At 34.8% G+C, this 26973-nt stretch overlaps 1 protein-coding gene across 4 annotated transcripts in view; it reads left to right on the top strand.

Moving 5' to 3' along the window:
* IDE (insulin degrading enzyme) overlaps positions 1 to 26973 on the top strand; it is a 66222-nt gene that overhangs the window by 11271 nt on the left and 27978 nt on the right. For all 4 annotated transcript variants that reach the window (XM_065638598.1, XM_065638600.1, XM_065638597.1 and 1 more), the window contains exons 3-14: positions 1075 to 1282; positions 2097 to 2266; positions 5536 to 5658; positions 8191 to 8303; positions 8741 to 8903; positions 9371 to 9463; positions 10004 to 10095; positions 11709 to 11789; positions 14665 to 14768; positions 22728 to 22830; positions 23811 to 23933; positions 26284 to 26366. In XM_065638598.1, coding sequence (XP_065494670.1) covers positions 1075 to 1282; positions 2097 to 2266; positions 5536 to 5658; positions 8191 to 8303; positions 8741 to 8903; positions 9371 to 9463; positions 10004 to 10095; positions 11709 to 11789; positions 14665 to 14768; positions 22728 to 22830; positions 23811 to 23933; positions 26284 to 26366 — 1456 coding nt within the window. The remainder of the gene's footprint in view (positions 1 to 1074; positions 1283 to 2096; positions 2267 to 5535; positions 5659 to 8190; positions 8304 to 8740; positions 8904 to 9370; positions 9464 to 10003; positions 10096 to 11708; positions 11790 to 14664; positions 14769 to 22727; positions 22831 to 23810; positions 23934 to 26283; positions 26367 to 26973) is intronic.

Raw genomic sequence — 26973 nt, 5'->3', positions numbered from 1 at the left:
CAGCTCCATCTGTCATGTTAGACTTTTTTTCCCCATGTTAAGTTGTTGATTTGTAGAGGTGAGAAAATGCTGTAGTGCTGGAGGAGTTGGGGAGGCACTGTCTAACTCCAATGATGCTTAAGTGTGCAAACAGAAATACTGGAAATAGAAGGGGAAGGCAGTTACTTTGACTCTTTGGAATACTGGAACCTTTTTCTTATATCTGAGGTATTTTTCAAGCTTGTGTAGTTCCTCAGTTGCTTGGAAATGATGATGCACACACATATTACCTAAGTATCCTCTTGCCATGTTTGCAGTTGGGAGCTCTTCCTGCTGTTGTTAGGACAGAAGTAGTAAAGTAACTTTGAAAAATTCTGGCCTTTTATGGAGGTGGCTGTCCCAAATCATTACCTAGTTCAGAGGATCCTAAATGTGGTTTTGTTAGGAACTACGACAGTAATAGGCAACTGCAGCATCCAGCTCCTGCACATGTACTGGAGGAGATCTATCAGTTGCCTTTGTCTCTGCTGTTCCATTGCATGTCATAGCGCACTCCAAAGCAGGACTACCAGACTCAGGCTTCCATTCTTGCACATCATTGTTGTCTTTTGATCTGTCTGCTTTTATACCTACTAGCTGGTCTTCAATAGCTGTTTGTGTTTAGGCAACTACAGGTTATCACTCATCCTGTAAACCACAGGATAAATACCTCCTTGATTGTGGTTAGCAATTGCTGCCTTTTAACAAAAACAGAGCAGTTATTAAAGTCAAGATATAGAAGTCAGAACATTGTGATCTGCCAGGTCTTTACAGATTATGAGTCATGGACTTCAATTGAAAAATTGTCTCTATAAGGCATTGTGGGCTGATGTGGAGAGGCGATTTGAAACACTAATTGGTTCAGTTGCTCATTCTAATTTTTTTTTTTTTTTAAAGATTGAGTTTAGTTGACAATAGCTGCACAAGTGTCTGCTTACATGTACAGAATTGATATAATTGCCTGAGGCAACATATTGGAATATAAAGCACTTTTAAAGACTTAAAGCTTTAGTATTACTTTTTATGAATAGTTACATGAAATTTTTCCTCCTGCAGGATCATTGTCTGATCCCCCCAACATTGCTGGGCTTAGTCATTTTTGTGAGCATATGCTGTTCCTGGGAACCAAGAAATATCCAAAAGAGAATGAGTATAGCCAGTTTCTTAGTGAGCATGCCGGGAGCTCAAATGCCTTCACAAGTGGAGAACATACCAACTATTACTTTGATGTGTCACATGAACATCTAGAAGGTGCACTAGACAGGTAAACACCTTTTTTATACCTATTTTTTCTTGTATAGATGGAATTTGAAATTGTGTAAAAGTTTTTTGGTAGTTTTATCATTATGATATTAAAGAAAGGGTTGAGAACACTATCTTTTGTTAAAACTGATACCAGATGTTTTTAAGTTCAAAAGTTTTGCTCAGAGTTTTTCAGCTAGCAGAGTTCTTCATTGAGGCAGATTTTTTGAAGTTCAAAGGTTGTGTTTATGCTGAATATTTCTGGAAATGTGGGGTGCAGAATGATCATGAATTTATGCATTATGCAAATACGCTGATTATGTAGTCAAATACTGTACTTCCCATAGGATCTGTATTTCACTGATGGCAAAGGAAGGATGAAGCCTAGAAATATATTAGGATGCCTTTAGTGAAGGGAACTCACTGAAATCTCTGCTTTTTGTGGAAGGGGTCAGAAATTGAAAGGTGTATAGCTATTGAAGTAAAGAGTGGCTTTTCCCTTTGGATTTTCCCTGGATGTCTGACAAGACCGATTTGATTTGCGAGATTAAGAGCCTCTTGCAGCTAAAATTCGAAACAGTAGAAACTTTAAGAATTATGATGCAAGGTCCTTGATCCTTGTAGTACCTTATATGATGAGTGTGTTGTCTGTATTTATAGATAAAGAAATTGAGAAATAAAGATAATGAATCGGTGTCAAAATGGTTACAGAATTTCTAAGTTCTGCATTAAAAAAATAATATATTCTGCTGTTTTCAGGAGGTACCAAGCTTCATACTTTTCTCTTACCATTTATGTACAATACTCTTGACTGGAATGCAAATTTTTCTGTGTAGATTTGCCCAGTTTTTCCTGTGCCCTTTGTTTGATGAAAGCTGCAAAGACAGGGAAGTGAATGCTGTTGATTCTGAGCACGAGAAGAATCTGATGAATGATGCCTGGAGGTTATTTCAGTTGGAGAAAGCTACTGGAAATCCCAGTCATCCTTTCAGTAAATTTGGAACAGGTTTGTGAGGATATAATTATCTATTCATTGGAGTTCTGTGTGACATAGTATTATTGTTTATGTAAAATTGTTAAAGACAGACTGAAACAATTCCCCTTTTTCCTCTCCATACATGTTTATTGTGGTGCTTTATCACATTTTCCACATCATAGACCAAACAGAGCTAGACTAAAACAAGAAACAGAGTGATCCAAGACTTGCAGTACAGTGATGAAGCATCCTTTATGACTCTGATAATTACTGCAGTGAACACTCTTTTCCAATCACTGGATTTGTCATAATTTGGTACTGTTAAGTCTTCATGCATAGCAGAGTGAATGAAGGGTGTTTAAATTGTTGTTAGCCACGTGCTCTTTTTGCTAAATACTATTGCATAAGGACTAGCTGATAATCACTAGGTCGAATCAGAAAGATCAGCAAAGTAATGTGAAAATTATTGAGTAAAAGTAGAAGAACAAAATCTTACTCATAAGGCAGGACAGTAGTAGATGGATAGATAAAACAGTCTTGGATAAATTCCAGTCTTATGGCTGTAGTTTTTTTTCAGGCTTTATTATTCACAGAATGCTTAGTAACAATTCAAAATAAACACCCCAAAACCTCAATTTAAAAAGCATCAAAGTAAGATACCATGGTTATGGTCAAAACCACAAATGTTTGATGCTTTGGCGAAAGTTTAAATGTTTGGGTTTTGTTTATTTGTTTTCATATCAGTTATTTTCTACATGAATTTATTTTTGAAACTGTCAAAGTAACAGGTTTATTAATTAACGCACTGCGCTGTTTAATCCTCGAGCATTAATGTGTTTTGTGGCTGGGTCAGTTTGCTGGATGAATAGTCGATGCAAATATTGGTTACGGTAGGGTGGTGGGAGGGCAGATAATGGGCTTTAAGGACTGGTTTCTTCCTCCGTCTCAAGAAAGGGAATAATATTTTTGCACCTGGTGATGGAGGGCATAGTCGAGGGGCTGGTAGCCAGCTGCTACAGGAGCATGTGTTACTCTGCTCACTCATAAAGAGAGGCTATCTCAAACAAGGAAACTGTAAATGCATTCTCCAGACAGGAACATTTGAAAATAAAGTCTTGGGAAGTACATATTGATAGGCAGGCAAGCATGCAAACTACCTTCCGCAATCTCTGCTACTGAGGAGATTATTTAATTTCTATGTAGTGCTTAGAAAACATAAATGAAAGTTGCAGAAATAGTTTTCTACAATTTGAGAAGGCTTTATAGGTGACACAAGTGAAATACTTTCCTGGGGAGTATACCTGAAATGTGCTTAAATTCAATAGCAATAGTTGTACTCACTTCTTCTTAGATTAGGCTCTGATTCTGAAATTAAGTTAAAGCACAAAGCCTTCCTGTAGATCTGACTTTGCTGAAATAGGGCCCAGCTTTGGTGTTTATTATTTACCCAAAGAGATGACAACTATGATACGGTCTTCATGACAATTGCAGTTGGCATCCTTCTTATTGTTTTGTTTTGACCAGCTGAGATGTTGTTTGTCTAGCAGAATCCAGGAATGACTCCATTTGATGTTTCAGGTCACTTCTTGTTGCTATGCAGTCTGTTTTGCTAGAAAACCTTCTATTACTCTTTATTTGTCCAGAGAAACAAATGCACTTCAATCTTTCAGTTTTCTCATTAGGATCTGCTTTTTGTCCCCAGATACCCTTCATCCATCTCCCTGAATTAATGCCTGTGGTGGTAATTCTTCTCTATCAGTACCCTCAACAGTGTCAAGTACTTTCCCAGGCACTTTTGCACTGTCTAATGTCCATTTTCCTACATCTACAAGGTGTCTTCTGACTGTTGCCTCTTAATGTGCTCCATTACTGTAACAGCACAGTTACTGAGCTAAAGCTTTACCTTTATTTGATTTTATTTTAACCTATGTATTCATTCTGTGGGAATGAACACAGTATGGTATCTAACACTTCTGCATTTCATTTGTCTGTAGCTGGTGAGGAATATAGACAAAATATTTTAAATACATTACCCTCATTATCATTTTTAGGTGTCATTAGGAATCCTTTTTTTTTTTTACTCACATGTGAACTTTGAAAATTAAAGCAATATATTGCTTCAGTCAGCCTCTCTATGATGATTTGTTGACTGTTGCAGTTGTAATTAGACTTGTATCTAATCACCAAACATCTGGACAATAACTTGTCTTACATTATTTATTTAGCTAGTTTTGCCTCATTGATTTGTATTAGCTTATATCGATGACTGTAGGATTTGCACACTGGGCATATACACATAGTGGGCATGCTCTCACAGTCTTTTCTTGCTTTTTTGCCTATAAACACACAAGTCAACTTTTCTGCTATATTTTCTTGCCTTATTCTTCCTCTTCATTCCTTGATCTCTTTTCTATCAGGTCTGGTTGTGGTTTAAGGGAGTTACTGATCTCAAAGTTAACGGATGAAGTATTAGTTTGCAGTTCTGGTCTGTAGATTCTGTTGACCATTTTGTGTGTCCATGTAGTAATGGGACGTGACATTGATTAAAATCCAGTGTGCTCTTCGTAGACTCTTAATTCTTCTGTTGTTTCAAGTTCTTACCTTTACTAAGTTCTGCTTTGACTAGAAATGTGGAGTATGTCCTTAGAGTAAATTATTGAAAGTTTGATGTTGATGAAAAGATTGCGCTAATTAACAGGAGGATAACTTAATGAAGGAAGTTTGGTATCTTCTGCTTATGCAGGGAGAGTTGTAGTTCTCTTCCTCTCTAGTCCTGGTCCTTTACTGCAGCAACAGCTCAGCCGTTTGTGAAGCAGAAGCTGAACAGTCATGACTACAAATCATGTTTATGAATTAGTAATTATTTATTTCATTTAATATACTAGGCTATAATTTGTGGTACGTATTGCCACAAATAATTTCACACAGTGATCCCTATGACAGGAGTGTGTGTATGGGGGTAAAACCTACTCCAAATATGCCAAAGGAGAATGTTGTTCTTCTGAATTAGAGCGTGGGCTTACTTGCATTGCTTTTAAATAAGCCATTCAAATTAAAAATATGAATTTGGAAGACTGAAGCATCCTCATTTCTTTTTGGACTGTGCAGATTGAGAGTGGAAGTATTTATTGTCTCTGATAGGCTGAGACAGTATTGATCCAGTTTACTTATTATGTATAGTAATTATTTTAAAAATTACTATACATCTGGAGGAAAACAGATTTATTAATTTATATTTTTCTTTTTGATTTGTGAATTCATAAACATCAAGTATTTTAAACTTTTTTTTTATGTTCCAGGGAACAAACTCACTCTGGAAACTAGACCAACCAAAGAAGGAATAGATGTAAGACAAGAGCTATTGAAGTTCCATTCTACTTATTATTCATCAAATTTAATGGCTATTTGTGTCTTAGGAAGAGGTGAGTTTTATTCTGTTGGTTGAGTAAGACTTTACATATATTTATGTTTGAAGAAAATGAAGTGTGTGCAAGTGTCTGAAAATCTACAGAAGGGAAAAAAGTAAAGCTTGTGCAGTCTGACCGAACATAAAATTGTGTTTAGTGAAGTCTCCAAAGCAACATGCAATGTATAAATTTATGTGCTTATAAGGTTACAGTAGAAAAAATAAGCTGAAAATTTAAAATCCACGATCAAGTCAGCAGTTGCTGTCGTTGTATGCTTGTCTTATGAAGACTGACACCTGTCTGGTTTCACATGTTGGGAGGGCTTTTGATATTGTTTTCGTATTTTAGACTTATACTTCCACTACAAAAATTTCTGTATTCTCGAAGGATAAACCTAACTTAACATTTAGATTAAAAGCCTTTACTTCAGTTTAACTCTGAATTATCTTTAGAGGTTCCAGCTGTTTAAAATCTTTCACAGTTGAGATGGTATTTTACATTGGTTTGCCAAAAGCTTAATAACAGCGTGTTGAAAACTGATTGCTTTTGAAAATATGCTGGCAGACTGGTATTTATATGGTGTTTTACAATAATGCTCAGATGGTGAGTATGAACGGAATAAAATTCATTAGCAAAGTGAAATCTTCCTTTACAACTATCTGTTAACAGGATGCTGAGTAGGAAACTGATTAACAAAATGTACCTTACTTAAGTAGTTGTCACTGTGATAGTGAGATGCTATTTGGATGAAAGTGCAATCTTGTTTTCCCTGAAAAGACGCATACCTTTTCTCACTGTTATTTGTTCAAGCAGAGCTATGCAGTTGCTTTTCAGAAGGCTTTGTATTAGTGACTGATTTGGCTGTTTGAGGGCTTACTTCTAGCATCAAATTTGAAAATTTCCAAGTTCCATGTTCTTGATTTTTTTTTTTTTTTTTTTTTTTTTCCTTCTTCTTAATTTTCAGGGACTCCATCCTTAAAAAGCAAACTGCAAAAAACTGCTGGAATACCTTGCTATCAATGTAGTAGTACTACTAATTAATACATAAATAAATAAATAGAAATTCTACAACACAAAAATGTGTTGAGTTGCACACTGCAGGTCCCCCAGGATCTCTCTACTCCTGTGTGTTTGGAAATAAATGGATGTCTAAAGCTGTATGCAGCCTAATAATTCGCTGATTTCCCCACCACTTTATACATGTAATGAAAAACTAATTAAAATCCCAGTAAAATTGGTAGGGGAGTCAGAATATAATTTCTCTGGTAAACAGTAATAGATATTCTAAAGTTTGCTAAAATTAAATTAATTTTTTAATCTAATTGAAAGCAAAGTTCACTGAGTAATCATAGAACAGCTTTAGTGCAGCAGTTCACAAACAGACTTTTAAATGGAAACTTTTTCAGTAAGAATCACCATGGTGACTGGAAATCTGTCCTGGAGTAAACTCTCACTGTAGTTGTAAAGCTTAAATGACAGTGTATTTTGCTGATGTGGATACAAAATAATATCTTTAATAGAAGTACATGCAGTTCACAGAATTTTATTTATTGTGCAGTGACATCTTGGTTTGCATCGGTTTTGGTTTTGTGTTTGTTTTTTTTTTTTTCCCTGCGTAGTTCTGTCAGTTTAGTGTAGGAGCACACTTAGGTTGGGCAGGATTCTGCCTTCTAAATCTAAGTGGGATTGTTCTGCCCAACAAGGTGACTGCTTTTTGAAGGCTTTCAAGGATTAAGGTTGTACTTTGGGGCATCTAAGAAATGCCTGGTTTTTTTTCTTCAATGCACACTCTTGAAAGGCCTGTACTAAAAAACTTGATGGATGAGTCTTCCTTATCTTATTCTCACTTTGAGATGTGCTCCAAAATGCATTTCTTTAAACAGATAGCTATTTTGAAGGCATTATTTCAACAAAACCAGTGTAGGTCAATTTATGTGAATTCATGCATAGCATCAAATTCTTTCCACAAATGGTCTTCCTCTCATTTTTGGAGAGTACTAGAATCACAGACTGAAATAGAATGGTTGTCAAAGTAGAAGTGCTTGAACAGGTCACACGTATGTGAAATTTTGGGGCAGTGAGGACAGATGACCCTGGTTCGCAGTGTACATGAAGTGCTGGAGGTGAGCTGAGGCTGAAGGAAATCCAAGTTTTGGCTAAGATGCTTTAACTCAGGAAAATTTGCAGCTGTAGTTCCATGTCCCTTAAGCTTTTTGTGGAATGTTTATTTTTGTAAATATTGAATATCGCGTGTGTCTTTTCTTCAGTTCCAGCTTAGATTAATCAGTAAAATTTAAAGATGTTTTTTCTGGTTGCAGAATTTACTTTAATCATGGTTGAAGCCTTTCTTTAATAAGCATGGTGCTTATAGCACATTATAGTTCAAAACTTAAGTATTAGTATAGATTTTCTTTCCGAAATTAATAATCATAATACCATTAAAATGACTTTTATGTATAATTCATGTCTACCTCAAAGAATATTCAAAATAAAAATTTGCCAGAATCGTCGCATAATAATATTTTTTCCAATGTTTCTTTATTCTAGAGTCCTTGGATGAACTGACCTGCTTAGTGGTAAAGTTATTTTCAGAAGTAGAGAATAAAAACGTCCCTATACCAGAGTTTCCTGAACATCCTTTCCAAGAAGAACATCTTCGGGTATGTATAGAGACACATCTTCCATTAGGAGTGTATACTTTAAATGACACATTTTGTGTTTCATTAATACATTTTTCACTTCACTGCTTTTCTGTCACTGACCCTATTAAGTTTTGTATTTCTTTCTTAGTTTTCCACCCACCTTTCCATACTGAGTGTGTAGTATAGTTTTGTATAGTTTATAGTAAAGGTTCTACATTTGATTGCAGCTGTAAGCAACTGAGATAATTAATTCTCTTTGTTTGCATCATGAATGGCTAAAGTGGTGCCCTAAGTTATGTAGCTAAGCGATATACCTTTACTCTCAAGATTTTGTGATTACAAACGTATTGTAATAAAATGTGTGTATGTGAAGGGAACATGATACGTGCTCTTGAGATGAATAAAATAATGTGAGTTTCCTTTTGTTTTTGGATCTCTTTGTTTTCCCTCCCCAGCAACTTTACAAAGTGGTACCTATTAAGGACATTAGAAATCTTTATGTCACATTTCCTATACCAGACCTTCAGAAGTACTACAAATCAAACCCTGGCCATTACCTTGGTCACCTGATTGGGCATGAAGGCCCAGGGAGTCTTTTATCAGAGCTTAAAGCCAAAGGTAAGCTCTTCAAAGGTAAAGAATGAAAAAATAATTTATTACACAATGTTTTAAAGCTTAGCTATATTTCACTTAAAATTGACCTCTGTATATTAAGTTTAAAGCCTCCAACTGAGTAGTTTGAATTGTAAGTCATTTTGCACTTCATTTTTGTTTCTGTGGTGGGTAAAAATAAATAACAGGCACTCTCGACTACTGAAGCTATTATTTCTTGTGCTCTCCTTTATCTACCCATGTTTAGAGAGTTTTCTGAACTTTGACATAATGATCTTGTCTCTATCACTGACGTAGAGACTACTGTCAGGTCCCTTAGTGTCTGGAAGACTACAAGAGTGTGTATTTCACTATTTTTCTTTATATCACTGTGTTCCAAACAGTGGAAGTAATTTAATGTTGCTGAATCATAGAAAAGTAGCATAAATTGTTACAGATATGATTACATAATATATTTTATTTTGATTTCATAGGATGGGTAAATACTCTTGTTGGAGGACAGAAGGAAGGTGCGAGAGGTTTCATGTTTTTCATCATTAATGTGGACTTGACAGAGGAAGGACTTCGTAAGTGAATTACTATGTCTGCATTCCATGTTATTCCTGATCTGATGAGTTTGTGTTTGTATCCAAAGAGACTAATTATGTTTATAGCTTGAAAGCTGATTAATTTTAATTAACTGGTTATTCTTCTGTGTTTAGATCCTCTCGGTATGTTAACACACTTCATCTAACATAAGAAACCAACTTATTTGAGGTTATATTAAAGTATTTAATTAAATACTTTAAACTAAATTTCTTTAAAAGAAAAGCTGTTAATCCCTTTGTGTTCTTATTCATACTCTTTAGACCTGAGTTAAATCATATTATAAATCAATATCTTAACATAAGATGTTCAATGCAGTTCTCAGAATTAGCTTATACTTACCTTAAATTCATGTCTCAGAAAAACATTTTTAACTTTGCCCGTGGGATTGCATATGTACTTAAATATCTTGGTGTATCAGGGTGTAATTCAAAATAAAACCTTACATATTTGTGTTCATCATAATTTTTTCTTTGTGCAGAACTGGGTGAACTATTAAGCAAGTATTTTTTTCTTTCCAGTGCATGTTGAAGATATTATTTTGCACATGTTTCAGTATATTCAAAAACTACGTACAGAAGGACCTCAAGAATGGGTTTTTCAAGAGTGCAAGGTACAGTGATTGGTACTTGAAATATGCAGTGGTTGTATTCTTACAAATTTTTAAGTAGAAATAGATTTCTTGTCTGTGGAAATAGCCTTTAGTAATTGCATGGTGATTAAGTTCATTCATTTTGTGGATGCAACATGACACAAATGACAAGTACATTGAGAATATATTGTCTTAATGTAAATGCGAAATGCTTTTCTAGAGCTATGAGTTGATATTTTATGATAGCATAATCGATGTGGAGGAATAAGTATCTTATTCTGTCTGCAAGGGTTTTGCATAACCTTCCTTAGTCCTCACTGAAGGTGGAGGGGGAACAAGCACTTGCTGTGGGGGGTAACACTGAATTGAAAATTGAAATGGCTGTTATTCTACCCCTCTCTTATTTAATGTGTGAAATTGTGTAGTTGAGATTGTAAAGGCAGTAGGACATTTAATCTGCTGTTTGTTTTCTTGCGTTTTTGAGATGTGAACTAAAGCTTTTCATGGAGTACTTTGGCTGTACACTTCAGTCTTTGCTGAACTGTTCATGCTTCTTATAATTCTGTATGGTTCAGTGCGCACAGAGCAAAAATGTAAAGTATCCTATTAGAATTAAATAGTACTGCACTTCTCAGTGCAAGTGTGAAATAAAAACAGCTTTATTTTTATATATAGTCTAATTAGTTTACTACAAATACTTGGCTAAAGATGTTTTGTTCCATCTTAGCTTTATTTGGTCAAAACTGTCCAGTCTCTTCTGTCTAAGCACAGAAATTCTGCAGATGCATTAACTTTGTTTCTTGCACTTTGACACTGTATGCCTGTAAAAGAAGTCTCTTTACCCTCTGCTAAAAGTCCCAGTAGAATTGTTTCACTATCGTTGTAGACAAATATAAGATCTGAAAGATCTTCATCCTCCCATCTAGTCCCTGTGTCTTTTCCTTGCTCCTGTTGTATCAGCCCCAGCACTCCTGAGGCTGTGAGGTATCAGAAGAGCTCGCAAACTAGTTTGTGAAAGAATCTTCTTTTAAGTTTATTTTCCAGCTGAATTGTTGAGTTAACCAGACCCTCTGCACTGTTTCACAGAAGGATGGACTGTCCTTTTCATTTGCTTTATAGTCTTAGATCTCTTTAATTCATCCTTGCCATTGTATTCTAAGAATGATGTGTTCTATTTCTGTGGCTAAGACAGCATAAAGAAACATACTTTTTGTGTGTCTAAACTTACTTTTTGTCTGGCTGGAAAAAAAGGAACAAAAAAGGAAAAGGGAAAGGCTTCAGTTCATTAACATACAACAAACATTGTACTGGAACACTATGCATTAGTTGTATCAAAGTTGGTGTGTGTTCAGATTATCAGGAAATTTAAATATATGAGCTATGGGACAGATCTCTAATGATGAACAGGACTTACAAGACTTGTATAACACTTCACATTGTGAGACTATCTGAAATTGCTTGTGAGTTTCGTGCAAATTGAATATTACTGAAAACTTTGTGTTAGGTACCTAACAACTATAAAATGGATAAAACTTCTTCCTTTTCTTTTTTATAAAAGGAATTCAGTAGCCCATAATTATTCTTAAAATTGTCTTTAATATATGCTTTTCAACCCTTCCTACATTATTTCCTAGGATCTAAATGCCGTGGCATTCAGATTTAAAGATAAAGAACGACCACGAGGTTATACATCAAAGCTTGCAGGAATGTTGCATGTAAGTGTGGAGGGGTTGGTTTGTTGTTTGGGTTTTTGTTTGGTTTTATTTTGTTTACCATATGGTAGTCACTTAGTATGTTTGATTATACTCCTAATAAACACAGGTATTTGTGAAGGTTGTTTGCAGTTCTTGAGCTTATGAAGCTAATAGGCTGCACAGATCTTAGTTTTGGCAGTCAAGAAGTCCCATTTCCTTCACTCTACAATTTATACTTCAATACTTGGTAGAACTGATTTTATAATAATTGGAGTTGCTATTTGATCTATTTCAGTCTTTCTTAAGACATATGTACCTTGTCATTCTGTGTCTACCTGATAGCTAAATATTCTCTAGGGAAATATTAGATAAAGAATACTTTCTCGTAAACACAACCACTGTGTTTCTAAATGCTTCCGTAGTTAACAATGTTGAAATACTGCAGTAAGCAGAAATGTTTGTATTAAGATAGAAAATGATAAAAGTTTGACTCTGCTAATGTGATTACATATTGGTACTGAAAGAATTGTCATGTAGCTTTATACTTGGTCTTTATACTTCTTGCAAAATTCAGTTCCCTCATTTTGCACTAAGGGAAGATTTAGGCAGAGATTTTTTTTGTCTAGTGAAATTCATGCAACTGATACACAGCAACCATTCTCCGTTGCACAGCTAATGTCTACATCTACTCAGATGCATTTTTAGTTTCTTTGCAGGAATTCCTGTTAATGCTCCTATGCCTTTAATTCATAAAGTCTAAAATAAAGATCTTTAATTGTAGAATTGTCTTTCTGTTTACTAAAAAGCATTAGACTGAATTGAAAACATATAAATGGATAATTAAAGGAGCTCCCATTTGAGATGTTGTCTCTTACTTTTGTTCTGTCACATGCATAAAAACTCTTTCACAAATGGACTTCTGAAACAGTCTTTCAGTGGTCTGTATTTGTTGGATCATTCCCAGTTCCAATTGCTGTTTCCAAAAATCAGGCCAGGAAGTTGGCAGCAGTGTTCCAAAGAGCACGGTATTGCTTCGGAACTTTTATTTTTTCACTGCTTTTCTTTTGCTGTGCTTTGCAGTATGAATGGTAATTCTGATTCAGCTGTTAGTTGCTTGAACTTTTCTAGTTCTCTTTATTGTCTCTGAGTCACACTAAGTTTATACTTTGAATTAACCAAGCTAGAACTGTTTTTTGGTGATCTCATATGCTTACAAATAATAGCTGATTTTCCTAAGTTGGAGAAGAACCTGTGTATAAGTTAGCATGAGTAAATGTAATGTCATAAATTGTTACGTATTTACCAAAAGGATTTTAAAAACCTTTTTATTCGACAAAACAGAGGATCATCTTTAAAGCACATTTGTGGTGATCTAGGGAGTCACCACTAAGGTCTTAACTGTCAAATTAAATTTCGTATTTGTCATGTAGGCTTGATGTTTTCCAGGTAGTTGTTCCTTGGTTTGCAGTACCCTTTTCCTTTTGTTTTGTTTTGTGTCCTTAATTGTATCATTTCAAACATTTCATTTTAATCTAATTGTTGTATGTAGATAGTTTTAGTCTGGTTTAGTTGCATTATGCTCTGACCTTGCTGAAAAGTAATCACAGAATCACAAAATGGTTCAGGTTGGACTGCACCTCTGGAGGTTATCTTGTCCAACCCTTCTGCTCAAGCAATACAAAAATAGCAAAGTAATCAAATTTTATTTTCAGTTCCGGTTGGTGGGTAGACTGTGGCATGTGTTTGTAAAGGAAATAAAGCGTACACTTCTAGTTGCTAAATTTCTATCGCCTTGGTAATTTCAGGTTAGAAGTGCACAGATTACTTAAAATTTTCGATTGAGGTTGCTTAGTCTGCTTAGCCATTTATGTAGAATGTAGTTTAATGAGCATACTTTAGTGTATGATCAATCTTTTTGACAAGACCTTTCAAATTCTGGATCTTTCACATTCGCATTGGAATTTTTTTGTAACACAGGTTTGGTTCATTGTCCTTGGTTGTCCCCCGCCTCCCTTCTCTTTTCCAAAATCCTTTGTGTAAATTACTTTATTTTCTGGAAGTCATTCCACTGTAGTTTTTTGTATAATGCATGTAAATCAGAAGCCATTTTATAATAATTCTGGTCAAAAAAAGTATACCTGTTTGGCGAACTGCAAGTATTTGGTGCTTAGGTCACTTGGTATTTTTCCCTTGGTAAACAGATGTTTGTCAACAAAATTTTCCTGTCAACCACATGTATCATATTCAGAGGAAGCTTAACTGTTTTTTCTTCTTAAATTGTGGTGTACCATAAAAGATTTTCAGTTTGATCCTAAAAAAAATTGAATTAAAATTATGTAAATTTGTATTATACTTTTAGATAATTGAAATATGCTTTCCTTTAAATTACTGTAAATAAAAATCGAATTCTTAGAGAATCCTAAAAGTCTTAGCATGTTAGTGTGTGTTTTGTTTTGTTTTTTTCTTTGTTATGTTTTGTTTTTTCCAATATGCACTCTAGCGAGTACTTGGTATTGTTTGCTCTTTAAAAATATCCTCCAGGGGTCAGCATTTACCATGTTATTTTTACTTTAGTTAATTCAAAACATTATTTAAAGGTGAGTGACTTTTTATATTGAGACATAAAATATTCCAAGGTAAAAGAATGGTAATATGCAGGATATAAAATTACCCACTATAGGAGAAATATGATTGCATAGTTAGAGCATTACTCCATCTTGTTTAGTTCTAAGAGAGAGATTTTAAGACATCTATGCACTTCTAATTTGAAATTACCAAGGTAATACAGATTTAGAGGCCAGAAGTGTACACTTTTATTTCCTTTACAAAAATGTAGTTTTTTTCATGCTTAGTTTTTGTTTAATTCATCTACATATTTCTGGGCTTTGTTTTTTAGTATTATCCTATAGAAGAAGTTTTGGCTGCTGAATATTTGCTTGAAGAATTCAGGCCTGATTTAATAGAGATGGTACTGGATAAATTGAGACCAGAAAATGTTCGGTAAGTTAAATTGCAATTTTCAGACAGTTTTGGATATAGAAGGACAGTGGGACATGTGTTCATATATTTCTAGAGTTTATATATTTCAGCCTTCTGAAATTGTGTTACAGTGGATTCATGCAGAAACTTTCACAATAATCTGTCTTATATATTCATTTAGTTTAAGATGCATGCTACTTTATTTTCAAAAGATGGTGTATTTCTAATAATTATTGGATAAAGTAGTATAAAATTGGATTATGAACTGTATTGGCAAATGTCACGGGGTTCTGATAGTTCTAGGCGTATATGAGTAATGATAAAATAAATGGAGCTGCCTGTCTCGGTGACAGTAGTTGCCATAGGAATTAATGCCTTTTAAAGAAGAGCCTATATCTTTGTGTGTGGGTGTGCATCTATGTGTAACATGTGTGGGATACTGCAACTGAAGCTTGAGTATTTTGAGAAATCGTATTTTGAACAAACACTACTTTAAAGAAAATTTCCGGGTTCTCTTTTCTATTGTATTAAATACTTATATTTTGAATGTATTTTCATGTTGATCTACCATGCAACTTACTGGAAATTTGATACAAGAGCTTAACATAAACACTGTTGAAGTAATTGAAAGAGAGAATATATAGTTACTACTTCTCTGAAGAAGGCTTAATCAAATTCCACATGAACTTTTGACTGTATTTAGAATTATTTACAAGCAATATGTAAACCATTTTTCATACTGATTTAGTAAATAAGCTACAGGTGCTTAATCAGAGCTGATGTTTATTATAGCTTCACATAGCTTTTAAAATGTGGCTCTTAACATTACAAGAAAATGGTCAATATTATCTTAGGGAGGGATACCTTTTGTAGTGTAAATTGGGTCTTTGTTCAGTTAGCCAGAGAACTTCCAAAGCATCTGCTTGCTTAAATTTTCAAAAGTCGCTAGAGGAAATAAATATATGCAAATACATTCATAGACTCTTTAAGCTTATCAGATGCCACAGAGGACTCCTCAGCTTTCTGTGTTACTCCTGTTGTTGGCTGTGCCAGCCTTTTAGGACGCCCTTCCGGCTGACAGGACTTCAGCATAAAATAGCCCTATTAACTTGTTCAAAAGTTACTGGTGTGAGAAAGAAAAGTGTAGAGAATGCAGGTAGAGGGAGAAAATTAAGTCTATACAATGCGGTCAGAAGCACAGGAATAGTGGTAATAAGATTTAGAACAATTTAGAATGTTACATGGTGTGCTTTTTTCAAATATGTAGTAAACATAGCTGTTTCACAATGTTCTTTTATTTTAGTTAATGTAAGTTTATACTTGCAGTTGTAATTCTGTGTTCCTCTTTGTCCTCATTAAAAAAAAAGGCAAGATGAACAAGAATATTATTAGAGAGGAAAAAGTACTTCTAAAAAGACATGGAATTTAGCCGTAACTTGTTTGAAACATTAGTAACCAAGGAAGAGAATTGTTGGCTATTATATGTATCTTTTATTTATAGTAATTTTGTAGGGTTACATCAGTCTTCTCACATTTCACAAAGTGACTTGCTGGAGATGGCAATATTCTCTGCACTTGGTAGTTGTGGATTAATTTTAAATAAAACAAGGACTTTTTTTCGAGATGGAACACATACAGAGCAAATACCAGCCGAAGATGATCAGCTTTAGTATATGAAGCAACTGGGAAGCTTTGATCCTTCAGATAATGGAGACAGTTGTTTCATCTCAGCTTTTCAAATTCGACCTGTTTTGAATGCTGCGTATGTGAGTTTTCAAGTAGCAAAGTATAGTAAGTACCTTTAGACTGGAGAGGGACAGGGGTGGGGGTGTTTTGGGAATTCCATTTGATAGAATAGGTGTGTGTTTCTGTACAGGAAAGGCTCCAGGTTTTCGTAACAGAAGAGAGATGGTGACTGAATCCAGAAAGCTTGTGATCAGAGCGGGGCGGATGGTCATCTAGTAACTTCTGTGTGTAGGGGTCTCCATGGAATCTTGGAATCCATGGAGTCTCAGATCTCACCCTTTCTTCTAGCTTGTTGTTACTGTGTGGTTTTTTGGGTGCTGGAGGAAACATGCTGTGTTTAATCTTCCCTCAGGACTAACCACATTGTGTCTTCACTTTACCTCAGTTATGGATTATAATGATTATGTAATTTTAAGCATTTGAATAAAAAAGCTAAATATTGGGAGATGAAGGGACTTTCAGAACTGGAATATACGTGGGTTTATGGCCTCTTCAGTTTATTGTTAAAGAAATTATATATTCTTCTGGTTGCAGAGATTTTAGTAGGGCTTAAAGATGGTAATACCCACAGCTGTCCTGTTGAGGCTTAAATATAAATATGTACAAACTAGAGAGTGACCAAAGCCTGATTAAATGCAGTTCTACCAGCAAATTCAGCAAAGCATTAATATTCCAACATAGGTCTAGTGAGGTCTACAGGAGGCCTGTAATGATGTAGCAGCAGGCATGTTTGGGATTGAATGCTATGTGTCAGAGTAATGGTATTGCGGATTATGTGTTGACTAAAACTATGCTAGTGTTTCCCATTGCCACAACAGCTATACATTCACATCTTAGTTCTCTTTAAGTTCAGACTATTTGTCTTCTCTAAAACTATAACGTAAAAAAGGAAACCCAAAACATCAAACCAAATCTGAGATTCTTAAATGTCATGTTGCTTTTTCCTGCTTCTCTAAATGATACAGTTTTTCTGTGTAGCTTGGTTAGGATAATACTGCGAGCTTATTTTTCTCAGATGTAAAAGTGTAAGTCCTTTCAGTTTTAGTGGGAATTACATGTTTTTATTCAGGGCATCAGATGTTTTAAAATCTGAGCTAATTACACTTGACTAAGATACTTCAAAGTAGAGTAAAATATAACAAGGAACATAATTTTATAGTATCTTTTATTTCAGATTTCTGTAAAAAATAAATATCTTGGGGAAAAGATGGTTATATACTACTAAAAGTGATTATATGGTATGTTACAAAGATTCAAGAAAGCCACTGTGGATTTGCTTTTTTAGTGGGCTCTCTTGAAACAATGAGTTGAGATTACAGATGCTAATAAAAGGATGCCCTCTTCTTTTAGTGGTTTTTATTACATCTGTATCTGTATACATGCAGTAAACTATCAGTCCAGTAGCTCGTTTTCTTCTTTTGTCTTTGCTTGAACTAGTTGTATATGCTAATAAAAAACAGTGGACATCTGCTTTTAAATATCTATGTGTGTTCTGGTTATCTGCTGCTGACTGATATTTATGCTTATGTTTACCTTTCTATTCGCCCTTTTTATGAAAGAATTAGTATGTGCCACATCATCCTAACTTCGCCTGGCTTTTTCCCTTTTTTTTTTTCTTTTTATGCCTTGCATAAATTGTGTCTTGCAATGGTTTAATTTCCATTGATTTGAATTCTTCCTTTTCATAATCCTATTGAAATTCCCCTACACTAAGGACTTCTCTTGGTATATCTATATTGGGGTAAAGTTACAGTTAGAGACTACTGTTCAATGTGTTTTTTAAAAGTTTACCTTTTCAACTGTTATTTTCTTAACAAACTGTGTTTTTAAAAAGTATGGAAAAATATCCATACTCGCAGATGGTAGCGAGTATCCATATGTACTTCTGTTTGACTGAGCCATAGCAGGAAGTTTTCATCTCCTCCTCCCCTCTGTGGGGGCGCACGCTACTTCTTGGGTTTAGTTGCTTTATTTCCCTAAGAGAGAAACCTTTTTAAGATGTAAGTATCATTTTTGCTTGTTCAAACTGCATTGGGTTTTGCCAGCCATCTGTGAAGATAAGGGAATAGACTTGGCGTGTGTCACAATCTTAGCTGAAAAATGTAATTTTCCCATCATTTCCAATACCATTTTTTCCCCCTCATATCTGCAGAAGAAATGCTCTTATTAAAATCTGAGAAGCTAGTGACTCATCAGATTAAGCAACTAAGGAACATTTTCCCCTGGGTAGTAAATGGACTTTTTTCTTCTCTTGATAGCTGAAGTGCAGAGCCAGTAATATCCTAGAGGGAAGAAAAATAGAATGAATGCTGAAAATGTTGATACAGAAATTTCTAAGGGCTGGAATTACACAGATACAGAGCAAACGGTTATTTTGGTTATCCCTGATGATAAACATTTTACAAATGTAGAATGTGTTTACTTTTTACTTGCATTGTATCTGAGTAAAGATTTTGAAAACCGTAACTTGTTTACTTATTTCTCCCCACAAACCATTGTGTTTGTAGTGATTTTAGTTTTACTCAACCCTAACAAATAACTCATATTTCTGCAGAATGATGAGAGTGCTGCATCCCAGCAATATTTCTCTGCATATGGGTTCCCCTCTTATCCTGTTTTCTAATGAGATTTGTGTGGAAGTTGCTTTGAACAGTCTATGTGGCCTATATGGCTTCACATCAGTTTTACTGATGTTTTGGGGGGAAGTTATAAACCAATCGACTTTTGCTGGTTTTGTCTCAGTCATGTTGTTTTATGCATTTGAAAGACAAATTTTAAATTAGTTTGTTAAAAAAAGAGGGGGGGCAATTGTTCCTTTTAAAGTATAAATTCATTTTTTTGCAACAAATTTGCTTTGTGTCTGTTACTAATACCACAAATACTGTGGTCTCGAAGTCTATTACTTTTTCACTGTTAGAAGCATAAGTTTTCTTATGTGAATGTGGAATATAATAGTTGATAATCTTTCCTGGAAGTACATGAATTTTAAAGCAAACATTCTCTTCCCAAGTCACACTCTCCTGTGGATCTGTCACTTGTAGCTTCATTTTAGATTTCAGGAGAGTGAAAAACAAGATGGTGTCCTAATGTATCACATTATAGAAATTGTGCTTGTTTTTGAAAATTGACCATAACCGAGGACAACAGCTTGCATGTACAAGAATGTACATACGGAAGTAAATTGCATTTATAGTTTCAGCTGTGTTCCATGTTCATGAATGGGCTCAGAAGCATAATTGCACTGGTTGAACTTAAATATGTTACAAGCAGGTGCTATTAAAGATTACCTGATGCCTTGTCTTGTTTTTCCAGTGCATTTTGACTCTGTCTTAAACCATGTGGATGCTCGTAGTGCTATACAGCACAAAACAGAAACAAAAAGCAAAAGTAACATTACATAATTAGTAACTTTAAAGATGCATCATGATACATTTAAGTAATTCCATTGCCTTATATTTCTACCTCTGGTGTTTCCTTTCCCCTCTTCTCTTCCTGTCCTGGTATTCATTGCAGTTGGTGCTTGTATCTTGGTTTAGGTTGTAAGTCTTGGGCAGATGAAATGTCTTTCGGTTTGTTTCATGTGGTTGTGGGTGTGAGAGCTCAAAGCGTAAGTAATTGTTCCGGTAGTGATTTGGGGTATGGGGAGGGCAGGAGGATCCCTTGAAGCAGAACTGCTTGTAGAATTGTGGTGTTGATTTCCACAATTACATTCTCTATACATTGAGCAGACGGAATTATTTTTAGCTCTTTCATTTTAGTATGTTCCTACAGCAAATGTTTGGGTGCTGGGATTGTCACTACTGCTTGAGTGTCGGTGTGTTGGAAGATAGAAGGAGGGAATGTCAAATAACAGACATCGGTGTATTTTACTGTAAAACACCTTTGTCATGCTGCTCAAACAGCATGATTATTGGAATTTTACCAGAATAATCTTTTACCTTAAGACTTTTTTTTTGTTTTAAATTATATTTTATTTAATGGATGCATAGGCCTGGTAGGTTGCTCTGAAATTCTAATAGACTTTATGGATTTTATACTCTCTTAGCAACTTCATCTGTACATGATAGTTTTTGCTTACCAGCTGTCCAAGTTAAAATGCAAAACGTAATAGAATATTTTTATGGCTCATTTTAATGTAAACTACAATCTCTCTAATAGATTCTGCCTTGTTGACCGAGCTAGCATCTGCTGTATTACAAGAAAAATATTCTCTAGGATTGAAGTGCTTAGTTCTTGGCTGAATATTTATTTAGTATTGTTCCTTTTGTACAGAAAATGAAATAGATGTAACATGCAAACAGATATGAAACCATTTTATATGAAGTCACAATAAAAATGTTAACCATTTCTGTTGCCATTTGCAATGAGAGATGAAATAATAGATCTCTTAAAGATGAATATTCTCATTGTGGTTTGGATATTGCGTAACTTTTGCAGATGAGCAGGAGTTGTTTTGTGTATGTGTGTGCATGTTCATGCTAATCATGTGGTTCTTTCAAAGGTCAGGAGTAAAAATTTCTCCCTTCCTCAACCCAGAGGAAATGTGCATCCCTGCAACATGAGATTTGATTAGCCCTCTTTAGTGTGGATGATTTAAAATATTGTCTCAAAATTAGACAGTCTGTGGTACAAGTCATTCTTCAGTTTTTTAATCTATTGCTAGAGAACGTGTCTTTACAGTCCCATGTGACTCTGAGATGTACTTGACATTTATTTGAATGCACCTAATGGTAGCTATTTATTTACCCCGCTGGTCTCCTGCTACTCAAAATGCAATGCACAGATTCAATTGTTAATAATTTGAAAATGTTCATAATAGGGGAATCTAGGAAAAAATACAGCAGAATCTTATTTTCTTCAGCCTTCTTGGATCATTTAGTCATTTTTGCGTAAACGTTAGATGAAAAAGGAGGGATGAGGACATAGGCATTTACAATATTAATAGCCCACATATTTAAAATTCTCAATGTTTTGCCAAATTCGTCCCAAAGGTATTCTCCATTAACATGTTTGTAAAGTAAAATATTGTAGTTTGAGGCACATCCGTATGCCTGTTTTGATTTACTTTGCTGTGCACATTAGAAATACACAACAGAATGTTCCTGGCCTGAAGATACTGCGATTTAAAAAAAGAACACTTACATTGCATATATTTTGATGTTTTACTGTGCAGTGCAGCCATCTGCACAAGATTTGACAAAGTTCGTTACTGTGCTATTCAGCATCTAGAGGTTGTTAAATTTATGTAGAAGGTAATTGTGCTACCTTTTTTGACCATTTCAGAATTCTTCTAAACATCTATTTACTCTTAAAGCTAGTTACTTTTTTCTGTTGGATACTAACTTTGTGTTGTAGGTTGTTTAAAAAATTAGACTTTTCTTGATACCTATTATGCAGACTACTGAAAAAATACTGATAAGTTTGTAATTTTCTTTATTCTGGTTTTCTTCTTATTTAGGTGTATTCTTTAGTTTAAGGAGCATCTGGATGATGCTCTTAGTCATACGGTTTAGTTTTAGGTAGTCCTGTGAGAAGCAGGGAGTTGAAATCGATGATCCTTATGAGTCCCAACTAGAGATATTCTATGATTTAGGTTTCTAATTGAGCAGAATTTTGTTATATTGACTGTAAAATAAATTAACCTTCCTGCTTTTCCTCCCTTCCCCTCAAAAAAAAAAAAAAAAAAAAAAAAAAAAGAGAGGAGGGGGGAGAAACAGGTATCAGTCTAAAACAAGAATATGAGAATGGTACTAAATGAAGAAACTCTCTTCCTAACAGATTATGAATGAGAGAATGAGACTGCAATAATGTAATCTAAAACACTAGGTCTGGAATAAAATTTCCATAGTTGCTATTTTCACATATCTGAGTGTTGATATAGGTGGTATGAATAATGTTGTAGTCACTTCTCAAGGACTACTTTCTGTGTTTTCTGGAACAAGGATAAAGTCTAAAAATAGAAATTTACTGCAACAATACTTGTTTGTAACTCTAGGTCGTAACACTTTAGAAAAACAGTAAAATTAAGTGATGCTGATAACCTGATTTCATGGTTGACCTTCGTGTGTCGTTCAGTATACGTGTACTTGCCATCCAAATGTACTCTGTAACTGTCCAGGGACCTTTTCCAGAAATAAATGCATTCTAGGGATGGAACAGAAATAGTGCTCTGAATAATTTCTCGGTCTTTTCTTGGACTCATTCATCCAAAGTGCTTTGTCTCTTTGTTTTCAGAGTTGCGATAGTTTCCAAGTCTTTTGAAGGGAAAACTGATCGTACAGAAGACTGGTATGGAACACAGTACAAGCAAGAAGCAATTTCTGATGAAGTCATTAAGGCATGTTAAAATGTATAAGACACTCTAATATCTGCAAGTGAAAGACTGAGAAGTTCTTTGCCTGATTTTCCATTTAGTTGAAGAGAGAACTTAAATCTGCTGCTATATGTAGTATGAAAATTGTACAATGGTGTTTAATATTATGAGAAGTAAGGATCTTATGTTAGTCTTTAGATTTCAAATGTTTATTACATAGGACAGCTAGATTGTAATGGTTTTAAACCATGTTAAGTACAGGGAATGTTGCACCATTTTTGCTATAAAAGATCTATAATATGCAGTGGCTACTTAAAAATATAAGCGTTAACTTTTTAAAACTTAGAAGTCTCTATTAAATGTTAGTGAACTAACCTGTTCTTATGAAAAGAATCGCTTTACAACTGCTATGTGTAACGTGTTTCTGAAATTGATTTTTGCAACTTAGAAAATGAGTATATTTTGTCAATTAAATGAGCTAAAAATAAAAACTCGAACAAAGGAGGTGGGCAAATCCTTATTGAAGCTGTTATTGATCTATTCTTTTGAGAAAAGATGGCTGTAAAATATACCCGAGAGCCAAGTTGGACCTGCTGAGTGTGTTTTGAACAGATATTGCATAGGAACACTTCACTTCCTTTAGCTTGCCCATATGTGTGTTCTTGATTAGAATTCTTGCTTATGTATTTACTTTAATACTTTGTTTTAGAGTTTGCAGTAGCAGAAAAGATGAGGCATAGAATCACCTTCCAATCTACTGTAAAGTTCTCAAAATGATTTTTTATCTTTTGTCTTCCTCCTTGGAGCATTTCATGCTGCTGATAGCCTGCTCCAGCTTGGTTTCATAGATATTCCTCTCTTTCCTTGTTATCTTAATAGTATTTACACATAAGCTAATGGAACACATTTTTAAAATCATTTGTCAAAGCATAAAATAAATAAGTATATATCCATTAATTAAGCAGAAATTATACTTAGCCTCATTGTTTCTGCTGTTTGTCTAGAAATGGCAAAATGCTGACTTGAATGGGAAATTTAAGCTTCCGATGAAGAATGAGTTCATTCCTACTAACTTTGAGATTTTGCCATTGGAAAAAGATGCGACACAGTACCCTGCCCTTGTCAAGGTAAGCTCTCTGTGTTTGGTCCGTTTGCTAGCTAACCTTCTGGGAAGTCAGCAGTTAGTTCCTATGTGTTTTTAAAATACAGATCATGTCATATTCCAAAGTATAATGAACAAAAAAAGTACAAAACTTAAAGATATTGCCAGAAAGACAGTAGAAAGTTCATTGTTGCTAAACTTCGGATTATGACTATTTGGGTTCCTGCAAAAATGGATCTACAAAACAGCTTGAACTCTTTGCCCTTTTGAAAGTGTGATAACAATTGACAGAAATAATATTAAAGATGTTTATTCAGCAGAAGGATGAGTGCCACTCATATTTTTCTGAGCAGTGTTCAGTAAGTCGAGAGTGTAGACAAGGCTATTCTTCTCTAAGTGTGTATGGAAAAAGCTTGTGATTGCATGGAAAAAATAAACATATAAATAAATATCACTCTCCAGTCTCCTGCAGGCATCATTTAATGATCTCAATACATTTAGCAAATCTCAGTTTTTCCGAGTACCTAAAATTTACTAAAAATTACTTCTCACTACTAAAGCATAATTGTCTTTGCTAATGCTCATCTTTGTTCCATAGTTGTAGGATAAATAGGAAAAGTCTCCTCAATTGCATGTTGTGCTTCAGCTTGAATACTCAGTTCAAGAATACTTTTTGCACACTAGGTCAATACAGGTCTACTTCGGTGCAAAGGCATCCTTCAGGAGAACAGGTTTGCTTTGCACGGGGCATTTTATATACTTGAAACAGTATTATTGACAGAAGAGGACTTTGAGCATATGTTTAGGTTCATCCTAAACTGAAACCCTAAATCTCAGCAGGGACAAATGCCACAGCTCTCCTAAGTAACACTAATTGGATTGCTGCCAAAACTTGATGGTCCTTCAATGTGATTGACACAAAAGCTTTGCTTTAAGGCATCATTGCTTTAGAAATGTATTTGCTTTTAGTTTTTCCTTTCCCGCTAAAATATGTTTTCTGAGGGAAAATGTTTTAAATCTTCTATATTTGATGAAAATGGAAATTATCTATTTTGCCTGCATCTCTCTTGTTTTCTCCCCAGCTTTATATTTGTGACATTTTGTTTTTGTGTGCCCTGGCGTTTGTCTGACCCCATAGTGAAACATTGCAAGAACTAACTGGTAGAGATTATCTGTACAAAAGAGGCAATTTTTCTGCTGTTTTATATGCCTAAGTGAGCTTACTATGGACTGGACCAGTGCTGTGGAGAAAGGGAGGGATGGGAACATAAGTGCAGGAACAAGACGGCCCTTTTCCCTGGCAGTATGTCACTATGTCACTTCTGTTGTAATGGCACATCTTGCCCTGAAAAACCCTCAGAAAAGAGGGTCTGAGGGCCAAACTGTTACTGCGGACTGCAGCTGGTGATCTCCAGCTGTTGGATCTGGTCCCCGGTACTACAGATGGGCTCTACTGTTTATCATTCTGTCCCTGATGTAAGATGTATTCTAAACTGCATAGTAGCAATTTAACAGAATAAAAATGTTGTTGTCTTGGAGAGAAGCTGTAATTTGGCTTTTTAATATGAGTAAAATATTGTGTAGAGGAAGATGCGCTGTAAGAGATGAGACTTACTTCTTTTATGCAAAAAGCACGAGGAAAATACAATGCCAAATCTTGGAGAAGCAAAGAAAATGTGCTCAAAAGATGAGAAAGAGAAATAATTTTACATTTAAAAGTTCTCTCTTATTATGTATAGCAATTTAAAGAAAAGGTGTTGGAGGATAAAGTTAATTAGAGTTGGAACAGAGAGAGGGTAACTATTTCACAGCTTTTGTGGGAGAAAAATAATAGGGGAAGTTGTTTAGATTCTCTCCTGTACTGGGAGATTATTCTAAAAAATTTAGGTGACAGATGTTTTAAATAATTTCCAATTAGTTTTACGACTTTTTCTAGATGTGCATGTGGTTTTCGTTACCAATGTTACTTTAAAACAACATACAATGCATTAATTATATTCTTAGTCTAAAACAGCCAACCGTATGGTGCTGTAGTGCTGTCCTGATAATGGCATATCTTCGAATGCCAGGGGTAGCCAGGAATTGTGTGAAGCTAACTTTATCTTTGATCATTCCTACCCTAGAAGAGTAGTTCCCATTTTGATCAGAAGCTCCTTCACAATGCCGCGGCTATTTACTGCTCGTTAAAGTGACACATGGTGAGAAGAGAGTCTTGATGAGGATAGATGGATGTATACACAAATGTATATAGCAAAAATATGAATTTAAGGGGACAACACTAAACTGTGATTTGAAGCAGTGAAGAGACTTTTTTAAAAATACTGTAATATCTTACAGTTAAAAGTTAGGTGACTTAACCTCTTTTCTTGATGCAGGACACTGCTATGAGCAAGCTGTGGTTCAAGCAAGATGACAAATTTTTTTTGCCAAAAGCTTGTCTCAACTTCGAGTTTTTCAGGTATGCAATGTTAAGTATAATGCACAAATTGCTCTTTAAAAGTTTCTTGTTTGGGAATCTGCATTTCTGTGGTAAAAACTTTCTTGTATGTATTGAGGCTTCAAAATGTCCTTACTTGGGAATATACAATAAGATACAAATAGCAAGAAGGCTCATACAAGTTATGCAGTAGTTGAGTAGCAAGCAATTTGAGGTGCTCCATCTATATTAATAGGAAAAGTTTATCTAAAAAGACTTTTAAAATAAATTCTATTCAATGTTTTATTTGCTATACCTGAAATATGTCTGCCAATAGCACCTGCTACACATTGCAATATACCTCTTAAAAATAGATGTGTATTATCTTTAATTACTAAATCACAACTATTTTAAGATAGCGTTTTCTTTATAAAATGCTATTCTGATAATGGTTTTAGGTTCAAATTCTGTTTTAATTTGCATAATGCAAGCCAGTATAAAATTCTAAGTGCTTAAAGTTGAAGTTGTGGGATTTTATCTAACTGACACCAACAACTGATTTTTGTTGGTTTTTAGAAGAACACTGTCTGTATTATCAATGAATGTGTGATTCTCACTTCAAGGTGCATGATTAAAGTGCTGTAATGTT

The sequence above is a fragment of the Caloenas nicobarica genome, chromosome 7 (genome assembly GCF_036013445.1).
Source record: "Caloenas nicobarica isolate bCalNic1 chromosome 7, bCalNic1.hap1, whole genome shotgun sequence".
Taxonomy (NCBI): Eukaryota; Metazoa; Chordata; class Aves; order Columbiformes; family Columbidae; genus Caloenas; species Caloenas nicobarica.
The sequence above is the reverse complement of the archived record's forward strand: the minus strand, read 5'-3'. Positions and strand labels throughout refer to the sequence as shown.